Source organism: Zeus faber (genome assembly GCF_960531495.2).
Source record: "Zeus faber genome assembly, chromosome: 20".
Lineage (NCBI taxonomy): Eukaryota > Metazoa > Chordata > Actinopteri > Zeiformes > Zeidae > Zeus > Zeus faber.
The window spans coordinates 4,394,520-4,408,954 of NC_137207.1; the positions used below are offsets into that span (position 1 = coordinate 4,394,520).

At 47.5% G+C, this 14,435-nt stretch overlaps 1 protein-coding gene across 1 annotated transcript in view; it reads left to right on the forward strand.

Annotated features, from left to right (window-relative positions):
• Nucleotides 1-1,392: 1,392 nt before the first annotated feature.
• The window catches only part of LOC307246021 (ras-related protein Rab-26-like), a gene marked incomplete at both ends in the record, with an annotated part of 202,551 nt that continues 189,508 nt past the window's right edge, over nt 1,393-14,435 (forward strand). Inside the window, 2 exons of the mRNA XM_080021797.1 lie at nt 1,393-1,602; nt 2,917-3,027. Coding sequence (XP_079877923.1) covers nt 1,393-1,602; nt 2,917-3,027 — 321 coding nt within the window. The remainder of the gene's footprint in view (nt 1,603-2,916; nt 3,028-14,435) is intronic.

Sequence of the window (14,435 nt, forward strand, 5' to 3'; positions counted from 1 at the left end):
GGATGTCACCATATTCACTATCAATAAATCTCTTTTTTATAAAGGAACTAAGTGAATTGTACGTATTCTATGTTCACACTTTGCAAACACTATGTCAAAGAAGTTGATCAAACTACTGCAAGCTTAACTTAAGCACAATTCATCCGCAGGCCACTAAGGAGATCTGATAATTCGCAAATGCGTATTAGTCTGGAATCTCTCAGTTCATTTTCAATTTACCAACGGGCGCAAACCATATTACAGAGACAATATCTTTAGATACACAGGATATCACAATGTCGGCTGATTCAAACTCTTCAATCTCTGAAGCTGTATGGTCGGACTCAGACAGACATGAGTGACATTTAGAGCAGACAGTGCACCCAGTAGCCTGCGATGTAAAATCCTTAATAATAGTCACGATGGATATATAAAGAAATTACAGTGGGCCCACGTGTACGAGACAGAATTGGAATTAAGGGTTGAATCACGAAATGCGATATCTTTCTAGATTATTTCAACTGATACTGTTCGCCCTGGGCACAGTCGGTACCGTCAGAGAGGGAGCAATTGGGGCCGCGATTATTTAATATTATATAGTTACGTTTTCAATACTATATTGAGGGGACAACTCTCTACTTCTCCCAGGGAGCAAACACCCAGCCCCCGGCCCCCTTGTAATTTCCGCCCCTGAATGGGGTGGCACATGGAATAGCCCGTGGAATGACCAGTACTATCCCTGCCCCCACCGCTTGGGGGTGCCGTTTATTATTATTATTATTATTATTATTATTATTATTATTATTATTATTATTATTATTATTATATTTTTTGAATCTATAACTTGTTTTTTGCTTGGCCTCCACTGCCTGATTTACCAGACTTGTTCCACTTTTGGTCTTTTGTCTAACATAAATAAATAACATCAGTTATGGATGTATAAAACCTAAAACACAATGACTATTTATCCCACCATGCTTGATGGTGTTGCTTTAAAAACGCGCACCGCACTTTTCCAAATCTAGAGAGAAAGAAAGTGACCGACTTGAAGAGAGAGAGTGGAGATGTACGAAGAGGCTGGGTGAGAGAGAGGGAGAGGCGAGAGGGAGAGGGAGAGAGAAGGAGAGAAGGAGAGAAGGAGAGAAGGAGAGAAGGAGAGAAGGAGAGAAGGAGAGGGGGGGGGGAGAGCCACACTACACCGCGCCATCAACAGCTGGAACAGCGAAGTGGGGTTTTTTTTTTTCCCCGCCATTCAAAACGTCCGGCAATTACGATGTTTACGCACAGGTGAACTTTTATTTTGCGTCCGACTTTCTACAAACAGCAAGCGAAGACAGGTTCCGACGTAAACCGGCCCCCACCCTCCTCTCGTCATTTATTCAATTTACTCGTTTTCATCTATAAGTTGTAAGGATGTCGAGGAAAAGGGCGGCGAAAGGCAAGGGAGGCTCCAAGAGCCCCAAGTCGTCGCCGTGCCACGGCAAAGAGGGCGGCAAGAGCGGGAAAGCCTCGGCCGCCGCCGCCGCCGCCGCCGCCGCTGCAGCGGCTCCGTCCGGCGGCGTCGTCTACCCGAGCAGACCCTCGATCAGCACCAGCGGAGAGTTCTACGACGCCGCCTTCAAGGTAGGCGAAGCGGCCGCCAAGTGTCGGGACGCAGGTTTACTGTGAACGGTTATCGTCTGTATAAAACAAAACAACACGCACGGATGGAGTGAGCGCTTCAGGTCAAACTGCGCCGTCCCTATGTTGTCAGTGTGTCATATAGCTTTGTGAACAAAGAGAAGCGCATTATATTATATTTATTTATAATTTAGCGAAAGTTATACATTTTATAGTATCGCTCTTTTTTTTTTTCTTTTGAAGCGCGATCTATCATTTATTTCTCCTCTCAATAGTTTTATGCGTTATTTTTTCACCTATTATTTTCGTTTCCTCTGGGGCTGTGAAGGCACTTCCCATGCCGATAAAGCTCTTTGAATGGAATTGAAGCGCGTCCGTGTCAAAATGCTGAACGCACAGAGCGCAGAGGATAATTGTTTCCATCGGACTTCTAACAATAATAGCTGGTGGATTCAAAAAGTGTTAATTTATCCGAGCTGATCTTCTCACAGTGCGTCTTGATCAATCAACAAGATAACACTGTGTTAATCCCCGGGAAGAAGTTCAGAATCAATAAGCAGTTGAGCAGTTCAGCAATAGTCCAGAATATATACAGTCCAATAATATGAGACTGATCTTCTTCTTCTTCTTTCGGCTGCTCCCGTTAGGGGTCGCCACAGCGAATCATCTGCCTCCAATACCTTCAAAATTAGACTGATAGATAGATATATTACAGTGAAGGTTTCCTTTACTTGTGTTCTGGGAGACTTATTTCTTTTGTCTCTTCACCGACCCTAAAGGGAATAAAAATGATTAAATTAAACGATTTCTTCCTCTGTAACTTGTGTTTCTTGTGGTTTTTCCTCTTCTGGCGCCCCCCTGCTCTGTTTCTCTTTTTTTTACTGTGTCATTTGCGCTGTGGCTCCTCTCAAACTCCAGTACAGCTATTTTGGTGTGACCATATTATTGCCATCGTTGAAATAGAGCAAATACAAAATATGCAGCAACATTTGATTGTAACACATAATGAATAACGAAGGAATAAAAAAACAACAAAAAAAACATTCTCGTGGGTTTCACATGGGTTTCCTCCTAGACACGTAATTTTAGGCACATAGTGGGAGCTCCCTCTAATAGTTAGGATGACTTTCCATGCAGGGATAGGAGCCATACCATAGGGAAATGAGCAAGACACTTAACCCCTAATTGCTCCTGATGGCTGCGTCCGTCGGTGTTTGAATAATTGTAAGTCGCTTTGGATAAAAGCGTCTGCTAAATGCAATGTAATTGTAATTGTAAGGGATGAATATAAAGTATATTCTAACTGTTTCTTTCCAGGTGATGCTGGTAGGGGACTCGGGTGTCGGGAAGACCTGCCTGTTGGTTCGTTTCAAAGACGGAGCCTTCCTCGCCGGAAGCTTCATCTCAACTGTGGGTATTGACTTCCGGGTAAGCGGGCGCTCACAAACACACACACTAAGTAAACATGCCTGCCGACATGCAGTGTCGCAAAACTCAGAATAGTGTCATAATTCCAATTTAATGGTGACAAGCAACCTAGCTACGATGGTCGTTGACAGCATAAATCAGCATTTTGCGACTTATTTTCACTGCAGTGACAAGGTACGAAAGTATACACACACACTGTGGACACTTTTTCTGTTTGAGGCGATGGGGTGTTGTATATAAGAAGATAAGAAGTAAGTGAATTGTGTGTATTAAAGAAAATAAATGTTCACACTTTGCAAGTACAATGTAAAATACAATTTAAACCCTCATTCATGAAAAAATGGTAAATGTCAAACTGATCAAACTACGCTGTTGTACGTGAAAAAAAGCGAGGTAAACGAGCTAAACTCATACACAGTTCATTCGACAGTCAATAGGGGGATCTGATTGTTGGATAGGTGTGAAGCAGGCTTTAGTATTGACATTGTGTACGCTGACTGAGAACAGAGTACACAGAAGTTTAGTCGCCAAATAGCAAACCTAGTTACAAGTGAAAGTTGTGACAGTTACCTCAATTAAAAATTTCAGCATAAGATAGATTTTGAGCCCTAAAACGTTCTAAGAATTGTGACTTATTTATTTTCACTGCAGTGATAAAATACAAAAGTATACACACACTGAACATACTCTTGCTGTGTGAGGTGACGGTGGTTAGTGGATCAATACACCAGACAAGGTAGGGATAGGAATTGAGAGCTAAACTAAAACGAAATCTCCTCACCAGAAACTGAAAATCTTGGTCTCAATTACCCCCTTGGGTAGCCGTTGTTCCTTTCGTTGGTTTTGGGATGTTCTCTTCTCCAACAATTCTCTCTGTAGTTCATTCGCTCACTCACTGCTTGCCCGCCGCTTCCCACTCTTTGATTGAGCCAACCTTCCCTTTTAAAAAAAAACTGGTTAGTGATTTGGTGATGATTTGTGGCTGCCTCACCTCAAGGTCAGCTGCCAGTCTTCATACTGATTACTAAGAACAAGGCCCAACTTCAGCCTTTACTTGAATGGGTGCTGTCCTTGGTCCTGCTCCTTACCCTCTGTGGAGAGTCTTGGAGACTCTGATCCATGGACTCCCCAACACAGGCACGCACGCAGGCACGCACACACGCACGCAAGCGTGCACACATAGAAGAGTTTTTTATGGATGGCATCCTGTTGTCATGATTATTTTATTGCCAACGGCTTACCCGTCCGTTGACCTCTCACACCACAGCCAGGGACTCAATCAGGTGTCCGCTGCGGTGCCAATTAAACCCTGTGCCCTCCTGTGTCATAACCAACGACGACCCGGTGCTGTACCCCACTAAAGCAAGGTCCTCTTAATTGGAGGATGAAATTTACACCCGCAAATGTTTTGTGCAGCCCATTCCCGTCACATCGATCTATTTCTCTTCCACTGTCCAGCGCTTCACACCACATCATAATGCAGGGTTCTTACCAGGTCCTTGAGGAGGTGCTTGAAGTGCTTGAATTTTGTTAATTTGTTTAATTTTAAATTTCAATACTGGAATACCTTGAGAATAGCTCAGCCCTTTTGTGACTTGAAAAGTCCTTGAAAAAAAACTCAATCATTGAAAACCTCTGATATTCCCCCTGGTTTTGTTATTCAAATCGTAACTGAATAACATTTTTCCAGAATCACTTTTACTCCATAGATTTTTCCAGGGAAATGTAAATTTTATCCAGCGTGGTTGGAAATAGACCCTTATAGTAGCAGATGACAATGACATTAATAATATATATATAGATATGATAAATAAACAAATAGAAATAATAGACAATCATTATATTATATTTTAATTTATAAAGATCACATTGAAAATGGATCAAATTTGTTTTGTGTGAAGTCCTTGAAAATAAAAAAAATAGTGCTTAAAAAACAGTACTTGAAAGTCCTTGAATTTAATTTTGTAATGGCAGAATGAACCCAAAAATGTTAATGTAATACAGATGAAAAAAGTGAATGGTAGCGAAGTGCATAGGAAAACCATAAAAGGGGGGAAGCTAGAAAAGATATCTTTCTGACCAAGGCTTTGAGTGAATGTCTTTTCTTTGTTTTTCTCTGGTAAATCTGAACGCATGTCAAGGTCCAAGAGTACTTGAGTACTATTAGATCCTGTCTCTGGTTCTACTGTTTTGTAGGAATACGTTTAAGTGTACTCGGTGTTCAGTGTACTTCTGATGACCTTGATGGCGCATGTTTGGGATCCATTGGTGCACAGAAGTTAGAGTTAGAGGGTCGTTTTCAGCTTTAAAGGTGCAGTGTGTAGAATTTACGGAACTTGCTTGGCAGAAAGGGAATATAATATTCAGAAGTATGTTTTAATTAGTATATAATCCCATGAAAATAAGAATTGTTGTGTTGGTGTTATCTTGGAATGAGACGTTTTTATCTACATAGGGAGCGGGTACGCTTTAGGGAGGCTGTCATCTTTCTTCTACAGTAGCCCAGAACGGACACACCAAACACTGGCTCTACAGAGGGCCTTTTGCGTTTTTTCTGGAATTTCGTGGCCACCGTCTCTTCTACGGAGGCCGCCATGTTGCACTGCTATGGAGAGGGTTAATCAATGGGTTTCAATCAGCAACCTCACCATTAGTTGCCACTAAATTCTAACACCTTTCAGCAATACAATGTATATGTGTCTTACAATGTGAAAAAAACACAGAAATAAAATGGAAAAACGGAAAAGAAACAGAAATACAATAGACATAGCTGGAAATGAATTCAGAAAAAAATACATATTTCATATTTCTTTATCTACTCCTTATGTATTCATTTATTAATTGTTTTTTCCCCCCTGATTAAGCAAGAGCTATAAGTTGAGCTACAAGCAAGAGCATGGAGAAATTTTATCTCAGACAAATACTGACATTGACAAAGCCGTATGGATTGAGGTAAAATAAGCATTTTAAAAGAAAATATAGGCTTAGGGCTGTGACGGTATGATTTTTTTCTTACCGCGGTGAAAACCCCCCCGAAAAAGCGGTTTACCGACAGGGGTGGGGGGTGGGGGCATTTGTTTTTGTTTGTCAGTTAGTGCCAATTACAATAACAGGATAAAACAGATAGAAGATTACAAAAAAGACAAGATAAGATAAACCTTTATTAGTCCCACACCAGGGAAGTTTACATTGTTCCAGCAGCAAAAAGGGGACAGCAGAAAATAGAGAGCATATATAAGGTAAGCACTATAAACAATATAAAATATATTGGAAAAAAAAATAAAAACACCATTAATAGGAACCACAGTACTAAGTGTATTGCACATATCTTGACACATTGCACATCAGGCATTGCACTTTCTTTCTTTTTTTTTTTTTTTTTTAATATAAAAAATTGCACTTGGATTTTTTCACAGTTGTGTGTGTGTGTGTGTGTGTGTGTGTGTGTGTGTGTGTGTGTGTGTGTGTGTGTGTGTGTGTGTGTGTGTGTGTGTGTGTGTGTGTGTGTGTGTGTGTGTGTGTGTGTGTGTGTGTGTGTGGTCTACTGGCTGCGCTGTTGGTTATACAGTCTGACAGCCGCAGGAAGTAAGGACCTTCGGTAGCGCTCCTTCCTACACTTTGGGTGAAGCAGCCTATCGCTGAAGGACCTCTTTAGTGCCATCAGAGTCTCATGCATGGGGTGGGAGTCGTTCTCCATCATGGATGACAGCTTAGCCATCATCTTCCTTTTTCCCACCACCTGCACTGGGTCCAGGGGGCCCCCAGGACAGAGCTGGCCTTCTTGGTCAGTTTATCAAGTCTCTTCCTGTCAGCTGTGGTGAGGCTGTTGTCCCAGCAGACCACTCCATAAATGATGGCTGATGCCACCACGTTGTCGAAGAAGGTCCTCAGGAGAGCCCACTGTACTCCAAAGGACCTAAGTCTTCTGAGCAGATAGAGTCTGCTCTGACCCTTCTTATAAAGTGCATGTATGTGATTAGTCCAGTCTAGTTTATTGTTCATGTGAACACCCAGGTACTTGTAAGATTCCACTTTGTCAATATCCATTCTCTGGATGTTAACCGGTGTTGGGGGGGAGTGTCTGCGCCTGCAGAAATCCACCACCATCTCTTTGGTTTTCCCCGCATTGATTTGGAGGTGGTTCCGCAGGCACCAGTCCACAAATTCCATGATGAGTTCTCTGTATTCCCTGTCGTCCTCATCTGTGATTAGGCCAATGACTGCAAAGTCATCAGAGAACTTCTCCAGGTGACAGCTGGTTGAGTTGTACATGAAGTCTGCAGTGTAGAGGGTGAAGAGGAAGATGCCAAGACCGTTCCTTGCGGGGCCCCTGTGCTGCAGATGACCATGTCAGACTCGCAGTTCTGTCCTCACGTACTGTGGCCGGTCTGTGAGGTATTCAAGATATTCAAGAGGTTTATTCCTCACATACATATTCATACTTTCATACATATATGCAGTGAAATCTCAATGCAACGCACCTGGTGATTACGCACAATATGTTCGAGACTGAAAACAATAGCTACCTAAAAATTTCTACTTGACTAACTAACTGATTCCTAAAACGTAATGCAGTAAGTCGAATACTATAGAATAAAATAAAATATATAGAATAAAATAAAATAAAATAAGAACTCAAAAGTATGCAGAGTGGGGGTACAAAATAGAATAAAGGGAATAGGCTTATGTATATAGGATAGACTTATGTATAAGGGATAGGCTATTTTTGTATATACAGATATGTGCATTAAAGTGGCATGTGAATAAAGTGACTTAGTGTGTGTGAGATATACAGCACAGTATACAACAGTATGGCGCAGCAATACCATAACACCGAACAACCCAGAACAGTGATACAGTATGCGGTACAGTATGCTACATACAGTACAGTGAGGTAGTGGAGCCTATATGTGTGGCTCTGTGAGGACCCCTGGTGAGGTCAGCATTGACAGTTCTAATGGCTTGCAGGAAGAAACTCAGTTTCAGTCTCTCTGTTCTCGCTGTGTGACTGCGGAAGCACTTGCCTAACTGCAGCAGCTGGAACAGTCCATTGTTGGGGTCGTGAGGATCCTTCATGATCCTGCGGGCTCTGCTACTACACCTCCTGGTGTATAAGTCCGGCAGGGAGGGGAGGGTTGTTCCAGTGGTACGTTCAGCTGAGCGCACCACCCTCTGCAGGGCCCCCCTATCCTGAACAGTACAGTTCCCAAACCAGGCAGTGATGTTGCCTGTCAGGATGCTCTCCACTGCTCCACAGTAGAAGGATCCCCACTGAGACCCGGAATTTCCTCAGCTGTCTGAGGTGGTAATGACGCTGTCTCGCCTTTCTCACCAGAATGTCTGTTTGTAAAGTCCATGTTAAATCCTCTGTGATGTGGACTCTCAGGTATTTGAAGCTGCTCACCCTGTCGACAGAAGTCCCATTAATCACCAAGGGCGCGTGTGTCCTCGGTTGTAATAACATTTACATTTACATTTAATCATTTAGCAGACGCTTTTATCCAAAGCGACTTACAAGGGAGAATAACTTTCAAGCTACATTGCGACAGAGATTAGTGTATCAACAACATTAGTGTAACAATAAATACTGCTAGGTAGTGCTAAGTAATTGTAGGTTAGGACAGGAGGTACTCACTGAAGAGCTGGGTCTTCAACTGCTTCTTAAAGACAGAGAGGGAGGTCCCTGCTCTGGTCATTTTTAGCAGCTTGCTGGATTGCCGTGGCTGTATGGCCGGCAGAGCCAGGCGACGCTCATTTGACGAGTGCAGCATCCGGGGGGCAACATGTGCTCTTACAAGAGCATTTAAGTAGGCGGGAGCATTCCAAGCAATCACTCTGTAGGCCAGCATAAGAGACTTGAACTTGATGCGAGCGGCTACAGGTAACCAGTGGAGCTCGATGAGCAGCGGAGTGACATGTGCCCTCTTTGGCTGGTTGAACAACCAGTCGCGCCGCCGCATTCTGTATCATCTGTAGTGGCTTCACCGCACAGGTGAAGCCAGTAGCCAGTAGTTGCAGTAGTCGAGACGGGACATCACCAAGGTTTGTACCAGCAGTTGAGTGGCATATTGGGTCAGGTACGGCCTGACTTTTCGGATGTTGAGTAGTGCGAAGCGGCAGGACCGGGAGACGGCGGCAACATCAATAATGACACCAGGATTCCTTGCAGCCTTGGTAGGAACAAGAGATAGAGAGTCGATTTTAATATCAATGTTGTGATAAATACCTTGTTTGGCCGGGAAGACCAGCAGTTCCGTTTTCGCCAGAATTAGTTGAAGATGATAATCCTTCATCCATGTGGATATGTCAGCGAGACAATCCGAGATCCGCGTGGAGACAGTGGGGTCGTCGGGCGGGAAGGACAGATAGAGTTGAGTATCATCCGCATAGCAGTGATATGAAAAGCCATGTGAGCGGATGATCGGGCCCAGTGAGGTGGTGTATATGGCAAAGAGGAGGGGTCCTAGCACCAAGCCTTGGGGCACCCCTGTGGTGAGGTTGTGAGGCACAGACAGCTGGCCTTGCCATGTCACACTGAACGAGCGCCCAGTAAGGTAAGATATTAACCAGGAAAGTGCACTGCCTGTTATGCCCATACTTGAGAGAATGGACCGGAGTATGCTGTGATTGACAGTGTCAAAAGAAGCTGATAAGTCTAGCAGAATGAGAACCGAGGATTTGGCAGCAGCTCTAGCAGTTTTTAAGGCCTCTGTCACAGACAACAGGGCTGTTTTGGTGGAGTGACCACTTTTGAAGCCAGATTGAAGTGTATCGAGAAGGTTGTTTCTTGACAGGTATTCTGTAACCTGTCTAGAGACCGCCCTCTCTAAGGTTTTGGAAAGGAATGGGAGGAGAGAGACCGGCCGATAGTTTTCTACTTGATTGGGATCGAGTGAGGGTTTTTTGAGCAGTGGTGCGAGCCGAGCTGCTTTGAAAGCGGAAGGGAAAGTGCCGGAAGTTAGGGAAGAATTAATCATATGTGTGATTGCCGGGGTGATAGTCGGTGATATGGCTTGAAGGAGGTTAGATGGGATCGGATCTAGCGGACAGGTAGTAGGACGGCTACATGTTAGTAGTTTAGATACCTCACTTTCAGCGAGGGGGGTGAAACCAGGGACAGGTTGTGAGTAAGTTGTTTAGGGAATTGGCTGCTGATGGCTGCCACTTTGTTAGTAAAAAAGGAGGCAAGGCAGTCAGCAGTGAGGTTAGTAGCTGGGGGAGGTGGTGGAGGGTAAAGCAGAGACTTAAAGGTGGCGACGGTGGCGACGGTGACGGTGGCGACGGTGGCGACGGTGGCGACGGTGGCGACGGTGGCGACGGTGGCGACGGTGGCGACGGTGGCGACGGTGGCGACGGTGGCGACGGTGGCGACGGTGGCGACGGTGCCACAGACACACTTACGTGTGTCTGTGGCACCGTTGATCCTATCGTTAAAGAAGGCCTTCTTAGCAGCAGTGATGCTGGAAGAGAAGGAGGACAGCAGTGTCTGGTAGCTTGCAAGATCCTCAATTGTTTTGGATTTGTGCCATTTCCTCTCGGCTGCTCTGAGGTCAGTGCGCGTTGTCCGAAGGGTGTCAGTAAGCCAAGGGTGCGACTGGGTTGATCGAGCAGGTCTGGTGGATAGTGGACAGAGGCTATCCAGACATGAGCTCAAGGTAGAGCAGAGAGAGTCAGTGGCATCATTAACCTGCAGAGAGGAGAAAGTGCTGTGGGGCGGAAGAGAGGAGGAGAGCACAGAGGAGAAGTGGGTGGATGCGGCGGATATTAACCATGGGTGGGGAGGTGGGGGGTTGTTTTGGTAGCTGGACATTGAAGTGGATGAAGAAGTGGTCAGAGAGATGAAGAGGAGTGACCCTTAGGTTGTCCGTGGTGCAGCTCTGAGCAAGAATGAGATCAAGGTCTTCGCCAGCCTTGTGAGTCGGTGGAGTCGGGACCTGTCTTAGGTCGAATGAGCGAACCAAAGACAGGAAGTCAACCGAGCTCGCACTGTCCAAGTGGATGTTCATGTCTCCGAGGACGAGCATGGGACACTCATGCTCAGGAATTGATGACAGCAGGGTGTCAAGCTCATGTAGGAAGTCACCTAGTTGTCCTGGTGGACGGTAGATGACGACTACATAGGCTTTCACCGGAGCAGTCACCAAGACGGCGTAATCCACGCCTAAAGTCCACAATCAGCTCCTTAGTTTTGCTGATTCAGGTGGAGGCTGTTGTCCTGGCACCAGAGTGACAGGTCAGTCACCTCCTCGTGCTAGGTCTTCTCATTGCCGTCGGTGATCTGGCCCACAACAACGGTGTCGTCAGCAAACTTGATGACGGTGTTGGAGCTGGACCTGGCCACACAGTCATGTGTGTACAGGGAGTACAGTAGAGGGCTGAGAACGCAGCCCTGGGGGGGATCCTGTATTCAGGGTGAGGGAGCTGGACATGTGCTTCCCCATCCTAACCACTTGGGGTCGGGCTGAGAGGTAGTCCAGGATCCAGGCACACAGCGTATTCAGAGCGAGCTCCTTCAGCTTGACAGCCAGTCTGGTGGGGACTATGGTATTGAAAGCTGAACTATAATCGATGAACAGCAATGTGACATAGGCCCTCTCCTGCCATCCAGGTGCGTGAGCGTGGTGTGCAGTACCTGGGAATCCGCATCATCCGTGGATCTGTTCTGCTGGTACCAAAACTGCAAAGGGTCCAAGGTGCGGGGGAGGGAGGCGCAGATATAATCCTTAATCAGCCTCTCGAAACACTTCATGACCACTAAGATGAGGGCCACCAGACGGTAGTCATTCAGGCAGGCAGGACAGGCGATCTTCGGGACAGGACAATGGTGGACCTCTTGAAACAGGACGGGACCATTGATTCAGCCAGGGAGATGTTGAATATTGTCGTGAACACCGGGGCTAGCTGGTTAGCACAGGTCTTCAGTTCTCGCCCAGATATGCCATCTGGGCTCGCAGCTTTCCTGGTGTTCACACGCATTAGAGCCCTCCTGACGTCATGCTCTGACACTGAGAGTGCACGCTCATCCCCAGCGGTGTAACTCCAATTAGCTGGCGAGCTAGAGATGCTGTTGCCAGACTCAAACTGCGCATAAAAGGAGTTCAGTTCGTTGCCTAGGGAGGCGTCCACACTCTTGGCTAGGGAGGGGCTGCTCTTGTAGTTAGTAATAGTCCGTAGCCCCTGTCACAGTTGTCTGGTGTCCCATTGCTCCATCTGTAACTCAACTGTGTCTCTATACGTCGTTTAGCGTCCTTCACCGCCTTCCGCAGATTTTACGATGCCGCTTTGTAGTTGTCCATATTTCCAGATATTCCCAGCTGCCGTGCAAGCATTCAGAGAGCAGCGGATGGATTTATTGACCCACGGTTTCCGCTAACGTAGCTACGAAGCTCACAGCCACTCCTGTAAACTCGCTGACGTCACTTGAACTTGTTTGGAGCATGTCCCAGTTGACGTCAGTCAGAGAGTCCTGAAGCGCAGCCTCTTTATGGGTCTGTCCAACGCTTCACTTCGCTCATCACCACCAATTCTCACACGATCAGAGGCCTGTAAACGGGAACCAGCGAAATTGCGGTGTGATCTGATTTCCCGAAAGCAGGGAGCGAGACGGTCTTGTATCCATTCTTGTAAGGTGTGTAGCTGTCACGACCAGGGTGAGTGCATAATTGCGCTCGGGTGGGGTGAGCCTGCGGGAGAAAAGGGCACAGGGGTGGAGCTTACCGTCGGTTGGAGAACGCTGAGACAGTATCGCTCCTACCCCTGTGTCCGAAGCGTCCACCTCTACCACGAACTGGAGGTTGGCGTCGGGCTGGGCCAAGACTGGGGCCGACGAAAAGCGGCTTCTGAGGTCGAGGAATGCGGCCTCGGCCGCGGGGGTCCACTTGAAGCCCACTGCGGTGGAGGTAAGGGCTGAGAGGGGAGCGGCGATATGGCTGAAGTTTCGGATGAAGCGCCGGTAGAAGTTTGCAAACCCGAGGAAGCGTTGGAGCTGCTTCCTATTGGCTGGGGTTGGCCACTCCATCACGGCGGCCACCTTCTTTGGGTCCATCTCCAGCCTCCTTCGGCCAATGATGAATCCTAGGAAGGAAACGGAAGGAACATGGGAGACACACTTCTCTGCCTTAACGAAGAGACGGTTCTCCAGGAGCCGCTGCAGCACCAGGCGTACGTGTTTTACGTGGTTGGAGAGGGATTTGGAGAAAATCAAGATGTCGTCGAGGTACACAAAGACAAACAAGTTGAGCATGTCCCGGAGGACATCGTTAATTAGGGCCTGGAAGACCGCTGGGGCACATCACAGACCAAAGGGCATTACCAGATACTTGAAGTATCCGAGCGGGGTGTTGAATGCGGTCTTCCATTCATCCCCTTCACGGATGAGGACCAGATGGTAGGCGTTGCGGAGGTCGAGTTTGGAGAAGTGGGTGGCACCCCGAATGGGGACGAAGACTGAGTCCATCAGGGGCAAGGGGTACTTGTTCTTGACTGTGATGTCGTTGAGTCCCCTGAAGTCAATGCAGGGACGGAGGGTCTTGTCCTTCTTGGCAACAAAGAAGAATCCTGCGCCCAGCGGAGACGACGAGGGGCGAATGATCCCGGCAGCGAGAGAGTCGTGGATGTAGGTTTCCATGGCCTCCTGTTCGGGCCGGGAGACGTTAAACAGGCGACTGCAGGGGAGGGGGGCGCCTGGCAGGAGGTTGATTGCGCAGTCGTAGGGGCGATGGGGTGGTAGGGAGAGCGCGCCCTGCTTGCTGAAGACAGGGGCCAGGTCCAGATATTGTGAAGGAACCGAGGACAGGTCAGGGCTCTTGGGGTCCCCCGGTGGCGCGTCCGGCGGCGGGGTTGAGGCCGAGCCGAGGCAGTGGGCATGGCAGTGTGTGCTCCAGGAGCTCACGCTACCCGAGTGCCAGTCCATCTGAGGGTTGTGGGTCTGGAGCCAGGGGTACCCCAGAACCAGGGGGTTGAGTGGGGAATCTCTGAGGAAGAACCTAAAGGACTCACGGTGGTTGCCGGAGAGTAGCAGCTTGAGGGGGGCCGTCTGGTGGGTAATCCGGGTCAGATGTGACCCGGTCAGCCCCTTGACCTCGAGCGATGTGGGGAGAGGGACGGGTGTCAGCCCTAGCTGGCGTGCTAGTCCCAGGTCGAGAAAACTCGCATCCGCCCCAGAATCTATGAGAGCGGAGGAAGAGAGTGTTATCGCCCCCCACGAAAGGGTATCTTGGAGCAGAGGATGGGAGAGAGGGTGGGAGCTGGAGCGACTGGAACGTAACCCTAGCGAGGCGTTGCCCTCTCCCGGCCGGACCGGGCAGGTGACTCGGAGGTGTCCCAGCCGGCCGCAACACAGACAGGTGCCGGTCTGTTTGCGGCGGGCTCGCTCCTCGGTGTCCGCTTGCGGTGGAATATAAACGCCA